We start from the raw sequence: 15970 nt of genomic DNA, 5'->3' as shown, positions 1-15970 counted from the left end.
ACCCTCTGGAACTGTATGAAATATAAGAAAATAACTTTTTTTTTTAACTCAGATAGGCTACAGCATGGGGCAGACCGTCTATTTGAGCTGGCAGTAAAGAAGGCACGCCTTGGATTTGTAGATTCAGTAGTTATTTTTGCATACGTGTTTGATTATTAACCAAACAGGTTTACCTCAGAAGACTGACGTCAGTTACAGTTATAGTAGGAGGTGAGAATTTCTCCCCAAATAGTTTGTAGAGGTTCTACTGCTATGGCGCTATTTTCCTCCCTGACACCTGTGTTTCTAGCGGTTTTGTGCGGTGTGGTCGTTGTATTTTTTATCAGAAGCTTTCAGAAAAAAGACAGGAAATCAAACGCCGTCGTCTCCAAATCCACGGCGAAATCAAGACCGTGGGTAGACGAAGATCTGCAAGACACAGAATTAAACTCCAGAGATGAAGGTACCTGCGCGCGCTGCCCGTTTTTGGATATCACTCACTCCATGGAAAGTTCGCATAGCCTATATCTATATACATATAGGCTTAGGCTACAAAAAGAGTCTTTCCAAAATCGATTGAAACAGCAGCATTAGTTGGTATGCATTTCATTCATCATTTCTAATCTTCAGCGGTGATTTTTTATTAATTTAGTGGCAGTTCTATTTTATAGGTTCAACACAGCGTAAAAGTTGACAGCAGAGTGTGTGTTGCTATAGGCGATAGTTTATCCTATCTCGTGTAGACCACGGAGCATAAGACTTTTGTGGCAGTAAATCATAGACATGCGCATATTTAACTACCGGCAAGCACCCCTTGAGCTAACGAGTGCAAAACATCGGAGTTCCCATTGAAGTGAATGGGGAATAAAACGGAAAATAAAACTTATATTTTATATTTTTTTATATTTTTTGGAAACTCGTTTAACGATTGGTAGATTTAATATGAAAAGCAATTTGTGAAAATATGTAATATATAATGAAATGTGTACCCTCAGTGAGCACTTTATTATGTATTTGTAATAATTTGTACCCTATCCACTGAGAGGTTTGACGCGCTGTGTGTTTGCGTCAGGTTTCGGGACAGAGGAACCAATCGCAGACTCGGATGACGTGAATACAGCGGGCTTTAATGGCAAAGGGCAGATCCAAAACGTAGTAAAAAAACAAACAAAACAAACAAAACAAAACATGCAATGGTCAGAATCCAAGCAGACAGGTACATCCAGGGCAGGCAGAGCAAAGTCGGGAAACAGTCCAAAAACCAGGCACCGATATCAAAACCATAAAATCCAAAAGAGCAAAGCAGAAACTAGACAAAATAACAGGGCACAGGTACGGGGTAGAGGAAGCTAGAACCGGGGTAGGGAACAAAACAGAAATACGAACTAGCAACAAGAAACTGAAAACGACAGGTTTAAACACACTAATGATTGACAGCCAAAGAGACACGGGTGAGAGAAATGGCATTAATGACAGGAAGGAAGTTCATAAGCCCAAACTTATGATCAAAAAGTTAGCATTGAATGCAATGGGCAGCCAGCCCTTTTTGCCCTCAAACATGCGCAGTAGAGGCTAGCTGTTACTTATTGGGCTTCCCTTCTGTTGATTGGGCATTACAGGGAGGTAGGGAGGGGAGGGCAGAGGTGCAGCTTGAAGAGGTGTGTCTTGTTAGGGAAAAATGCCCTTTCTAAAAATTCAAAGGTGAGCATCGTCTGATGAAACAGATCCCAGTAAAACAACGATGGCTATGCTCGAGTTTAACTTTCGTATTTATTTTTAAAAAAATAACAGAAAGTGAGAGAGCTTTGATTTGAATCAGACATAGTGAGACTCTTATACAGACTTTTCCACAAGGGCGGAGACAAAAACAAGGAAGACATGGATGCTGACAACCTAGGATTATTATTATTTAGTCTCCAGATAAACTCCAATCTTGCCCTTGCTCTAAGACCGGAATGTGCTTGCTACCCCCTTCTAGGAGAAGCAGAGACATTAAGATCAAAGGCTGTCTGTCTGCTGGGAGAGAGACAGAGAAAGACTCCTAGTAAGCACTTAATTCAGAAAGTGGTCTAATAGTAATAAGGATTAAAAAATACAAGGTTATTTTTAATCACGTGATTGTCTTTATGCGAACACACATTTTCAATTAAGAATCAATTAAGACAATTACCCTTACAGTCTGCACTTGAAGGCGGTCAGGGTCCCTGCTGTTCTGACCCAGGGGCGGTTCTGACCCAGGTGCGGTTCTGACCCAGGTGCGGTTCTGACCCAGGTGACTCAGCGAAGTGTGTCAAAGAAAGAGTGTTCTCGAACAGGCAGTACAGACATCCGACGTCTAGTGAATCATTTCCTTCACAACGGCTACTACCCAAAATAAAGACACAAGCTGCCAAACTACCGTACTGTGTGTGGCTAGAAAAGTGCAGTTGTCATGTCCGTTTCCTTTGCCCGTTGCTTTTTCCCTTTAGTCTGTGTCTCTGTGTTTTTCTGCATTTTTGCCTTTTATGTCCCACTTTGCTTTCCATAGTTCATCATTCGTTTCACCTGTTTATTGTTTCCTGATGATCTGTTTGCGCACCTGTTTACCGTTTTGTCATTGTCAGCACTTGCTGTTGTGTTCTTTTGATTAGTTAATTATTCATTCACATGGACGGTTACAGTACCGGCCCATGAGAACGTTTACTTTGCTGAGCACCTCATTGACAGTCAAACCAGCAACCTTTGGACTGAAAATACATTTCATAATTGCCAAGTCACTCTACCTTACTGTAAATACTAAACCCAAAGGAACCCTCACTTGTCTCAAGAGTTACTTAAATCTGTGGACGCAAAGCTATACTATTACTACAGTCTATAGTATATTGAAGTTCAAAGTCAGTCTGAAAAGAGTCTGTAAAAGAAAATTAGATGACTTTTTGTATTTCATGCCAACATCAGCCCACATTTATTGGGCTGATTTATTGGGCTGATTACGCCAGAAGACATCAGAATTCATCAGTGTTCTAGAACTCCATTGCTTTCAATCACCAGTGGTGATGGCCACATCAGCGCGAGAATGTTCAGTTTAACAACATTCTGAACATATACTGCATTTGTGATCTCACACCTTAAACAGTTAAAGAGACACCACGTCTGAACTGCTTTTCATGAGGTTATTTATCATTATTTTTATGAGGAGAGTAATTCTGTGCTGGTCCATATCTTCACGTTTTTGCTCATTGTAAGCCATTAGCAATTTATTAGCAACTGAATTACCGAGTGTGCCTTTAATGTCTCGCTGCATAGTTCCCAACAGTGATGACCATGGAAAAGCGTATCCTTCATTCCTCCGGTTTTCAGACGCATTTGAAGTTGAATACATTTGCATTATTTGAATCATTCTTGCGGACCAAATCACATTCTTCAGTTAAATGCGGCTTGCTTTCCCGATATAACGAGACACACATACACACACACATTATTTCATTATACACGTAATTAACATTTTGTCGAGTAGTAATTGCTCTTGAAAATGTTTCGGAGAATGTTGCCGATCAGAAACAGCCAGTGCGGTGTTTAATCATTCACGAGAGTGTATCAGAGTTCAGGATGAATTAGCTGCTACAAATGAGAAAAGGAGTCTTTATGTACATGTACTGATTCTTAATGCCAAGGATTAAGACCACGGACAGTTGACTGTTTGCCTATTGATATACAGGGCAGGTAGTGTGTAACTATATTGAGCCATATGCATTTAGCTGCACTAAAACACAGAATGTAAGCCACAGCCACTACAAATAATACATTTAAAGGTGCAAGGTGTACGATTTTTGTGTTAAAACATTGTTACAAGTAAATCCCTTCCTATCATTCAAAAAGGCTCACCGACATGTTGACTCACCCTCTACCTGTCTTTATAGTCCTTAAATTCAGGACTATAGGACCAAATCATTGTATAACTGTACAATAATTCAAGCTCATTGGTTGAAAATTGGTTATAATTGCCAGAGCTAATGGTGTGTCAATGTCAGAACATTTACAGAGAAGAGGGAGGGATAAACAGTGCTATTCCTCTCTTGACCATTAGAAATCCAAAATTACTATTGTACCTTTAACTTTATATATATTACGTGCAAACCTATAGCCATAATTCTGCAAATTACTGAACTAATTTTACGATCAAGATCTGAGGCTGGAATGAAAAACAGCGTTCACAAAAACATACGGCCCTCCATGGTGTGGTCAGAGACCACGTGCTTCAGAGGGAGGTACGGAGATGAGGTCTCCGTTTGACAGGCGCGGGGAACTGCAGGTGCCTCTAGGGGGCGCTGTGACTGTCCGAATGTGCTTTTTTGCAGAAGAAGAAAGCGAGTGGGCGGCCGGCGAGGAGGATGTGCCCCACGTGCCCTACGCGCCCGCGCGGTATGCCGGCGACGTCATGCTGAACCGCGCGCGGGAGTTCTACGCCCTGATGAACGGGAGGCGGTCCGTCCGGTTCATCAGCCCCGAACCCGTGCCTCGCGAGGTCATCGACTACGTCATCCGGACCGCAGGTGGGCCAAAGCCGGGCTGCTTTTCTGGAGCTCATTTCCTGCTCATGCTGAGAGATCGTGAGAGACGGTGCTTACTAGTGCCACTGCGGTCGGCTCCAGTGCAGGTCATTCAGACCCGTTTCCAGTGTAAAGTCAATGGGACAATTTTACATTATTGGCATTAGGCAGACGCTCTTATCCAGAGCAACGTACAGTTGATTAGACTAAGCAGGAGACAATCCTCCCCTGGAGCAATGCAGGGTTAAGGGCCTTGCTCAAGGGCCCAACGGCTCTGCGGATCTTATTGTGGCTACACCGGGATTAGAACCACCGACCTGCCGTGTCCCAGTCATTTACCTTAACCACTACGCTACAGGCCGTCCTACAATTGATCAGAGTACAGAATTTTTTTATACCTGCAGGACCTGTTGTGTGGAAAGTTAGTTAGTTCGATACAGTATTTAGCTGACACCTTTATCCAAAGTGACTTACGGTTGATTAGACTAAGCAGGGGGCAATCCCCGTGGAGCAATAGGGGATTGCGTGCTTTGCTCAAGGACCCAGCAGCTTGGTGGATCTTATCGTGGCTACACTGAGGATTGAACCACCAACCTTCTGGGTCCCAGTCCTGTATCTTAGTCACTCGGCTACAGGTTGCCCCTCAGTGTTTCAGTTTGAAGCAGTGCAGGAGCCCTCTGCTCTAATCAATAACCCGTTCATCTGCTTCCATTAGCCTGGGCTAAAGGGCCTAAAAGGTTAAAAAGGTTTAAAGGTTAAAGCAGTAGGCTCATCAGTGTAATGAGGCAGGACTCTAACCGGAGTCTTCCGTTCTGTTTTTAGCCCAGAGCATTGCATTGCAGTTATTTATCTGATGCTTTTTACCCAAAGCGATTTACAGTTGATTAGTCTAAGCAAGGGGCCAATCCCCCCAGGAGCAATATGGAGTTAAGGGGCCTTGCTCAAGGGCCGCGCTGATCTCATTGTGGCTACACTGGGGCAGTGGGATAGGGGTCAGACACCCTGGTCCTGCAGAGCCGCAGGGGGTGCTGGTTTTCGTTTTCACCTTAATATCAGCAACCGATGCAGACCCAAGAAACCAGGCGAGGTGAGTTAACTGTGTGATCTACCGCTTTCGTGGATCAATCAAGCGCTGAGTAACAACGGACCCCAGCGCACCCTGCGGCTCTCCAGGACCAGGAGTGAGGACCCCAGCGCACCCTGCGGCTCTCCAGGACCAGGAGTGAGGACCCCAGCGCACCCTGTGGCTCTCCAGGACCAGGAGTGAGGACCCCAGCGCACCCTGCGGCTCTCCAGGACCAGGAGTGAGGACCCCAGCACACCCTGCGGCTCCCCAGGACCAAGAGTCAGGACCCCAGCGCACCCTGGGCCTCTCCAGGACCAGGAGTGAGGACCCCAGCGCACCTTGCGGCTCTCCAGGACCAGGAGTGAGGACCCCTGCACTAGGCTCGAGGCTGCCCCATCTTTGAGCACATCTTGCCCGTACGTGCTGTAGTGACTTCTTCCATCCTGCGGGCTGCAGAGCCTCACGCCCTGTCGGGGGCGGTGAGGATCTATAACCCAGTGAGACGCAGCCTGTGCCTGGAGATGAAAGACGACGCTGTTAATGTGTGCCTCTCTAGGGACCTTCAGATCCCCCTGGACACACGCTGGTGGCAGTATATCCACTGCTGTTCTGGAATATAAGATGAGTTATAAAATCGGTTCTGGTGCTGGCGGTCCGTTGTGCGTCAGTGCAAGCTCACAGTTTGACCACCTCACAGGGGTTCGTGGGAGGTGAAACCAAGTGGTGGATTTAAAATGGTATCACTGTTATCAGTAAGTTGCATAGTTGTAGAATTTATAGTGGTAGCAGCAGCTGCAGTAGTAGTTCAGCAATATACTATATAAGACAGACGTGATCCAGGGTGATGCCTTTATTAATAGTGATGATGAAGATGATGGCCGTGATGGTGATGATGATATTGACAATGATGATGATGGTGATGATGATGATGATGATGATGATGATGATGATGATGATGATGATGATGGTGGTGATGATGATGGTGGTGGTGATGGTGATGATGATGGTGGTGATGATGATGGTGGTGGTGATGATGATGGTGATGGTGATGTTGATGATGATGATGATGATGATGATGAAGATGGTGATGATGATAATGATGATGATGATGATGATGAAGATGAGCATGCTGCTCCCGGACAGGCACGTCCCCCAGCGGGGCTCACACGGAGCCCTGGACCTTTGTGGTCGTGGGCGACGCCGAGGTGAAGCACAAGATCCGTGAGATTGTGGAGGAAGAGGAGGAGATCAACTACAGACAGAGGATGGGAGACAAGTGGGTCAGTGACCTTCGCAGAATGAGGTGAGCGGAGAAGCCACCGTGACCTCTGGCTCTTAGCGGTCACGTTCGGTCAGATGACGTGGCCTGCCACTACACAGGTGAACTGCTCCTAGACGTTTCCATTTCACAATAACTGAACTGGAGGCCTGTTTATAGTCCAGGGACAGAGCATCACTGCGACCAACATCCTGGACAAATTGTTACTGGAAAATGAACTGGCCTTGACCTGGCCAGCTCCAGCAGGGCAGAAGTTCGAGAAACTGACTTGTTTGGACGGTGCAAATTCACTGAGCTCTTCAGTACAGCACATTCGACTGCCAATGTTTGTCTATGGAGATTGCATGGCTGTGTGCTTGATCTTATGCAATGAGTGTGGCTTAAATAGGCAAATCCACTAATTAGATAGAGTGTCTGGATACCTTCGGCCATGTAGTATGGATATCACATCACAAAAAATCCAAGACAGTTTCATTACAAAATCATTGATCTCTCTCCTGTAAAATATGGATATTAGTGTTTTTCTTGTATTGATCAGGGCTGTTATCAGACCTGATTCCGGTCAGTGTGTAACCCAATCTGGCCAACAGTGGCTCTGCCCTTCAGCCTGTCGTTCTGTTTGTCTGTCTGTCTGACCTTTCTATCTGTCTGTCCTCAGCTCACTCCAACACTGCCAGGCAGGTGCCATAAAACACCAAGCCAACAAAAACGATACAATATCCAATAATATCCAATAATAAACACACCAGAGAAGGGCGCGGGTGAGGGAGATACAAGATATGCATCTGTAAATGTAGCCAATGTTATTTTTGTTGTTGATTTACCAGTTTTATGAGTGCCCAAGTGTGAGGAGAGGTCAGTGGTTATCAGGGGAGGGTGTAGGCACACCAGACGTGGGAGGAACTGGCTGGAACTGGCTGGTTTTCCCCAGGTAGCGGAAGATCGGCAGACATATTTGCGCCGCCTGTTAAATATTCAGAAGCTGTGTTTGAGCCCGAGGGTTGGACATCAGGCTTCATTTCTCTGTCTTTATACACCACTCCAGTGAGGACTGCACTGCTCCAGGGCAGGCACACACACACATAAATACACACACGCACTCATGCACACACACACATGCATACATCACACAGACAACAATACACACTGACACACGCACACACAGAAACACACACACACACACACACACACAGGCACACACACATGCACACACACACACATAAATACACACATGCACTCATGCACACACACACATGCATACATCACACAAACAATACACACTGACACACACACAGAAACACACATACACACACAGGCACACACCCACACACACACACACACACACACGCATACATCACACAGACAACAATACACACTGACACACACATGCACAGAAACACACACACACATGCACACACACACAGGCATACACACACACATAAATACACACACAAACACTCATGCACACACACACACACATGCATACATCACACAGGCAACAATACACACTGACACACATATGTACATACAAATGCACACACACGCACACATACAGGTACAGACGCACACACACACCCAAATACGCACACACAAACACAAGCACACACACACACATAACACACACACACAGGTATACCTCTGACCCCTCCCTCTTCCAGCTGTCTCCTCCGATTGGTCCAATGTTTAGCAGAGGGGGCTCAAAGTACAGCTCCTCACTGATAACATCCGTAGCACAGGGGCGCCCCCTGGTGTCATTTTTAAGTAACAGAACCTTGTTTCTTTGTTTCGGTTATTCCCCATCTGACTCTGTCCGTTCATTCCAATCGCTTACCTTTCGCCCCAGTTCTCCTGGTTTGTCGCCTAACCCGGAAATCGACCGAGTTCCGCCATTGTTACGTCCATTAAATGTTGCTTCTCAGACTCAGAAGCCAAAGTTTGGGGGCTCCTGAAGTTTTCTTGCACAAGAAAACACGAGCGCATCCTTTGCAGAAGTATTTTGTTTTGGAATGCGTGATGTATAAATGATTAATGGTGTGATTATGATAAATGATGATATTAATGGATTATATTTATGTATAAATGGTGTGCATCCACCTCTCCCCTCTCTGCCTGCAACTGACGTGGCTTCGAACTGACGTTTTGAAGGAGCAAGGACATTCCATTCGCCTACTTCACGCTTTCTTGATTCTCCCCCTGTCTTCAACTCCTTTTCTCACTTGATTTTTCTGTCTCCCCCCCTGACGGGTGGAGCTCGGAGCAAGGAGTAGAAGGGGGTGAAAAATAAGCCATTGGAAAGAGCCCTATGTGTCTGTAGCCATAAGCTCCATGTGGCTCTGAGGAAGCTTCCAGACTTCATTCTGGAGTGAGCAGACTGGGCTGGTGTTTTAGCGTGGGTTGTTTTTCCGTGGTTATCGCAGGACTACCTGGGTGAAGGAGTACCTGGACGTCGCTCCGTACCTCATTCTGGTCTTCAAGCAGACCCACGGGATCCGCAGCGACGGCCGAAAGAAGACCCACTACTACAGCGAGATCAGCGTGTCCGTAGCCTGCGGGATCCTGCTGGCCGCCCTCAATGTAGGCTGGAATGCTCAGGCTCGCACCACACCTGGGTCAAACACGTGACTGCTTCAGATTCACATACTATTCTGCGCTCGATTGATCTCGCCCGGCGCAATTGAGCCATCCAAGAGGAAGTGTAGAAAAGTATTTACATTTTCACGTTTCTTTTATTTGTTTTTCACAGCAGACTGTCCGAAAAAGACGCTTTACATAAGTAATACTAGCCCTAAGCCTGCAAATAGCATTTGACTTAAAAACAATTGTGTATTTGGCCCAGGTCTAACACCTACTCTTATACCTCTGATACATAAACATGCCACCATTTTGGATCAATCCGCCATGGCTAACAATTCCCCTCCCCCACCCGTGTTGTTAGAACGTCGGCCTGGTAACCGTGACGTCCACGCCCCTGAACTGCGGCCCCCACCTCAGGCTCCTCCTCCGCCGGCCGGCCAATGAGAAGCTCCTGATGCTCCTGCCCGTCGGGTTTCCCGCCAGAGATGCCACCGTCCCCGACCTGACCCGGAAGAGCCTGGATGACATCATGGTGTACCTGTGACCCTGACCCTGATGACATCATGGTGTTCCTGTGACCCTGATGACATCATGGTGTTCCTGTGACCCTGACCCTGATGACATCATGGTGTACCTGTGACTCTGACCCTGATGACATCATGGTGTTCCTGTGACCCTGACCCTGATGACATCATGGTGTTCCTGTGACCCTGACCCTGATGACATCATGGTGTTCCTGTGACCCTGACCCTGATGACATCATGGTGTACCTGTGACCCTGACCCTGATGACATCATGGTGTTCCTCTGACCCTGACCCTGATGACATCATGGTGTTCCTGTGACCCTGACCCTGATGACATCATGGTGTGCCTGTGACCCTGATGACATCATGGTGTTCCTGTGACCCTGACCCTGATGACATCATGGTGTTCCTGTGACCCTGACCCAGATGACATCATGGTGTTCCTGTGACCCTGACCCTGATGACATCATGGTGTTCCTCTGACCCTGACCCTAATGACATCACGGTGTTCCTGTGACCCTGACCCTGATGACATCATGGTGTTCCCGTGACCCTGACCCTGATGACATCATGGTGTTCCTCTGACCCTGACCCTGATGACATCATGGTGTTCCTCTGACCCTGACCCTGATGACATCATGGTGTTCCTGTGACCCTGACCTCATGACGCGTTGACACTTATGTCTGCAAACTGCCTTCCAGTCAAATCAACCCCTGCGCTCAATGTATTATATTTCTTGATTATCTTAAACACAAATGCCGTAATTACTGCTGAAAGAATTATTAGCTATTAAAGCAGTATCTCCCAGTGTGGGATTCTGAGCGAGTCGTGATGTCACCTTGAGGCAGGTCCGTCGTTCCCGTGCGGACCGCAAGGTGACCTTCGCCATGACAACGTGATGAAGCACCCGGGCCGCGCGCACACCTGCAGGGGGGGGGGGGGGGGGGGGGGGCGCGGAAAACGTTCCGGAAGGTTTCCGTCCGGGAATAACGAGGGCGCACCTGGAGCGAGGTGAGCCCGCCCCGCGGACATGGATACCGCACAGCTGCGCCCTCGAACCCGAGCGCCCCCCCCCCCCCCATCAGTGTCCGTCAGCACGTCCGTGTGCCCCTGTGCTGCGTGAACAGGCTGAAGGGCCGCTCTCCGCACAGCTGCACGGGGGAGACAGGTGACCTACGACCTCTCTGGCTTCTGCAGGACCGGCTAATTCCAGGGGACTCAATTATTATGGAAAAACCCCATTATTTTAATTTAATTTAATTTAGATTCAGGCATTTGGCTGACTCTCTTTATCTCTTTATCTACAGGCGTACAAGTGAAGCCAATGGAAATAAACGGTTACACCCAGAAATCACTTAGGTCTGACAAATCTGACTCACTATAAAAAACACAGGTGTGTTTTTCTACAGATGCATAATTAATGCACGGTCAAATGTTCACTGTTAAATTGACCCACAGGGCCAGTTTCACAGACACAGATTAAGTTTAGTCCTGGACTAGGTCGAGTTTTGTATGGAGAATCTCCATTCTAGATTGAATTTAGTCTAGGACTAGGCTTAATCTGTGTCTGTAGATCACACAGTGCACTTATGCCCCCCCCCCCCCCCCCCCCCCCCACTGTTAGAATTGAAACAAGAGTTTAGTGTGAGGCTTTTGGCCCTGTGAGATTAAACACTGTCTCGGTAATCGGAGAAGCCCTTTGCTTTGCGGGAATGTCGAGGCGTCTCCGGAGCAGCGTGGGATCGCTGTGTTGGCAGCAGCAGCAGCCGGGGAACAACTCCGCAGGCGGCCAAAGGAACGCGGTATTACCGCAGGTTCCCGGAATATTACTGCAGGTTTCCGGATCGGATCGGCCTATCAGTGTAAGTACCTCAACTCTGAGCTTCAGAATCTGCAGTCAAGCCCCTCACAGACTCCGTTTCAAGTTGAAGATGTGAGCTCTCTGGGCTCCGGACGGATTTGGGGTTTCTACTTGAGTTTATAGGCCACAGGTTGATTTAAATTTTTTCTGTTTTACAATGCGAACGCATCCTCCTGTTTAGGTGTACTTGCGTGTTTCTGCATGTGGGTGTGAGGTAATCCAAAATGTAGGCACGTCATCTTTAGCGAAGTAGGTATCTACTCAGATTAAGCACGTTTTTAAACTGCTGATTGCAGTTATTTTGATTACGTAGGTTACATCTAGATTACAGGTAACCCATTACTACCCAACACTGTTTATTATACCCATTAGTATCTGAAACCGGAAACAGCTGGTATATGCCCACACTTTAATATTTTATTCACCTCGGAACTAAAAGCGCACATCTAAACTAAAGTGCACATAAAATGCATAAAGCCCTTGGGTCAGTGACGCACTGCGGGCATGTGAAATCCTCGCAGCGCGCGGCACAGCTGGGTGATTCCTCTCCAAACAGCGGTTGCCAAGGAATTCGCCAGACAAAGCGGCTACTGTCTGTCTTGTCGACACTCTCGTTTGGATCGCGGCGGTGGTGTGATCCGCTCTGTGAGCTCCGGATAAACTTTTAACGCGCCCTGGTTCCGTCTCATTGGTGCACCACGTTCTAACGCCGCCTTCTTTCGTGCTTTAATCGATGTATTACTGATGTACTAGATAGCCGCGTGTTATTTGGAAGGATGCAAAACACATGCCGCATTTGGGTATATTGGAATTCACAGCGCCTGCCAAGGTTATTTTACAGATAATGTCAAATTCACGTTGTTATTATACGATACATCTTTTTTTTGTCTTGACTTGATGTTGTTAAATGAACGCCAATGGGTATGCAACACATAGTGCACCGTGATACTTCTACTCAGCTGTAGGCAGTAATTTCTGAAGGTTAACATTAAATCAGAATATTTGGCCATTCTGTGCAGGCCGACTTTAGCTTATTACAGGATGCAGGTGTATGCAAATCATTAGTACTGGCTCAAGTCTTATCACGAGGCTTTGCCAAATGGGTCATTGAATAATGCTTACTGAATTGCATCAATTATGTTATGTAGCTTTGAGCAAGTCTAGACCAGCAGTGAATCACATATTTTCATGTCAGTAGTAGTCAAATAACCCTGGATACCGATACATTTGTGTGCCACTGCATCAGCGTAGGTCCCCACTAGGGGGCACTAAAGATTTAAGTCAGATTTCTAAACGCGTTTCAGATTTGTTTGTGGATGGGAACTGACATTTATACAATGGTTTAATTCATTTTTCACAGTGGATTTCATGAATTACTCATTGCTTTAGAATATTTTCCAGGGTGTTAAATTGCCAAACAGGACATTTGTAGGAAAATGTTGTAGACAATTCATTCCTTTTGTCAAGTCACATTTCGAACAAACTTGGGAACAAGAAATGAGTCTGTACCTGAATAAATCTAAATAAGGCACATCATAACCAGTAGCGTTCATTAAGAAAATATACCCTGATGCAAAACTGAGCTACAGCATAAGAAATCCTGCTATATCCTGGTGAAAAATCCAGCGATGACCAGCTCAAAATACCAGCAACCCAGATGTTTCAAAACATAGCATGAGCTGGTTTTTTTTCACCAGTTGCAGGATTTTGTCTAGCAGGGCTGAGCAACACCCAGCAGATTAATGGTAGGGTGAAGTGAGCACAGTGTCTGCTGATATAAATATAAAAACACGTCTCCCTGTGCCATATTTTTAAAAACGCTGACATTTCAGCCACCGTGGCCTTCATGATTGGGTGGCGGAAATCCACCCGTCAAAGGGGGGGGGGGGGGGGGTTTAAAAATGAACTCTGGAGCTGCCTGATGAACAGAGAGCATGCTAATCTCTGCCCCTTCTGTCCCAAACTGAGCTATTTAGAGCCAGCCCTGAAAACTAGTGTGTGTGTGTGCGTGTGTGTGAGTCTGAGTGTGTGTGTGTGTGTGTGAGTGTGTGTGTGTGAGTGTGTGAGTGTGTGTGTGTGTGTGTGTGTGTGAGTGTGTGTGAGTGTGAGTGTGTGTGTGTGTGAGTGTGTGTGAGTGTTTGTGTGTGTGAGTGTGTGTGAGTGTTTGTGTGTGTGAGTGTGAGTGTGTGTGTATGTGTGTGTGTGTGTGAGTGTGTGTGTGTGTGTGTGAGTGTGTGAGTGTGTGTGTGTGTGTGTGTATGTGTGAGTGTGAGTGTGTGTGTGTGTGTGTGAGTGTGTGTGTGTTAGTGTGTGAGTGTGTGTGTGTGTGAGTGTCTTCCTCACCCCACCCCTGTACTTCCTGTCCCGTCCTGAGTGGGTCTTTCCGGTCCTGTCAGTGCCCCCCCGGTCACTAGGCTGGGGGTGGATTTTCTTTTTGGGGGGGGGGGGGCAGGATTCAGGGGGCAGGATCCAGCCGATGTGGGGAGGAAGTGGACACAGATGGAAGTGCCGTGGCGGGGGGGGGCATTGTCCCGTCAGTAATGGGGGCAGGGGTAGGATCCATGCAGCTCTTTGGAGGGGAGGGAGAATACTCTCTCTAAATGTGTGCGCATTTGAAAGCACATATACAGCACATGCAGTATCTTTCCTTTCTCACCTGGAGGTAGTGATCATGCATGGCAGGATGGTTGCAGGCGTTGCCCCAGTGACTGTCGCCGGGCAACGTGTGATCACACCCACTCCTGCTCCCAGCAAGCTTCGTCCCCCTACTCCCAACCCCCCCCCCCCCCCCCCCAAACCCCATATCCCACCCAGGGTCACTCAGTGCAGTATCAATCAGGGGGTACCCCGCCTCCCCTTCCCCCAGAGGTGAGAGTGCAGGGAAGGAGCGAGGTCAGGGTAGGAGAGGGGGAAGGTGACAGAGGCAGGGGTGGGACGGGGTGGGGCAGGGGGGCAAGAGGGGTGTCAGGATTACCCTGCCCGGGGCAGAATTGAGAAAGTGAAGTCATGCGTGCAGCGGGGAAAAGAATGGGCGCATTGTGGCGGGGCGGGGGATGAGTGTCAGGGCCGCTGTGTGAAACAGGGGCTTTAAGGACACACCGGGCGGAGCGAGGGCCACACGGGACACGCACGAGAGCCCTGCCGCAGGCCGGGGGGGATACCGCACACACACACACACACACACCACCGCCGTGCGCCGCCCCCCAAACCCTTTTCTCAGGCCGATGTATTTCACCCTCTCCAAAAAGCAAAAAAAAAAAAAAAAAAGGTTATTTCACTGGAACATTCCGGCCCCTGTGTCCCTTCACCCACACAAGGGGAAGCCTGGATGCCTGGACTGAACAGCAGCTGGTCCTCATCGTTGGCTATGTCATTGAGCTCTTTGCCCCTGGAGCACCAGTGTAGGTGCCCGTCTGCAACCCTCTAGTGGGCCGACAGTTTCTTTTGTATTGGGCCGCCGTATGCTTCTTAGCCTGGTGCTAACAGACCATGGGGCCACAGCCTGCGTGCTAGCCTGCTGCTAACAGATGAAGGGTTCACTGTATGTTTGCTAGCCTGGTGCTAACGGACCATGGGGCCTCTGTATGCTTGTTAGGGTGATGCTAACAGATCATATGGCTGCTATCAGTGTGCTAGCCTGGTGCTAACAGACCACGGGGCCACTGCATGCATGCTAGCCTGTTGCTAACAGATGAAGGGTCCGCTGCAGGTTTGCTAGCCTGGTGCTAACAGAACACAGGGCACATCCCTGCACTGAAGCCACTGAAACACTGCATTTTAGAGGGATGAGCCACAAATCACAGTGTGCTACTTGTGGGCAGAGTGATGACTTCATCTTCATCTGTACTGGTATTTGCTACTCCCACAGACTGCCTCTCCTACAGTCCAGCATAGTCTCCTACACTCTGCCCAGTGTGTCTGTGATGCTGTGATTTAAATAACCCACATTCTATGGAAGCCTGGCGGGGTCACACCAGCACAGTGAATAAAGGGCATAGCTAACATTCCCTCCTCTTTCACTTGCAATGTAAAATGGCGGCCTTGTTACTGTCGTTGAATAACTCTTGCCGTGATACACTTGCTTTGCGATGCATGGCTGCTTTGGCTTAACAGGATCTTCAAACCTCTTTTGGGACCGAGAGCTGAAACCAGGCCG

At 47.7% G+C, this 15970-nt stretch overlaps 1 protein-coding gene across 2 annotated transcripts; it reads left to right on the top strand.

Annotated features, from left to right (window-relative positions):
• The first annotated feature begins 203 nt into the window (after nt 1-203).
• iyd (iodotyrosine deiodinase) lies at nt 204-10403 on the top strand. 2 transcript variants are annotated; one of them, XM_061243489.1, is made up of 6 exons: nt 204-442; nt 4317-4511; nt 6718-6877; nt 9271-9427; nt 9789-9965; nt 10062-10403. In XM_061243489.1, exons 1-6 carry the CDS (start codon nt 253-255, stop codon nt 10065-10067), a joined length of 885 nt encoding a protein of 294 aa, XP_061099473.1. In that variant the 5' UTR covers nt 204-252; the 3' UTR covers nt 10068-10403. The 2 variants fall into 2 exon arrangements, with proteins under 2 accessions (XP_061099473.1, XP_061099472.1); XM_061243488.1 differs by having other exon boundaries at nt 9789-9999; nt 10198-10403.
• The last annotated feature ends 5567 nt before the right edge of the window (nt 10404-15970 follow it).

The sequence above is a fragment of the Conger conger genome, chromosome 5, assembly GCF_963514075.1.
Source record: "Conger conger chromosome 5, fConCon1.1, whole genome shotgun sequence".
NCBI lineage: Eukaryota > Metazoa > Chordata > Actinopteri > Anguilliformes > Congridae > Conger > Conger conger.
This window is presented reverse-complemented; position numbering and strand designations above follow the sequence as displayed.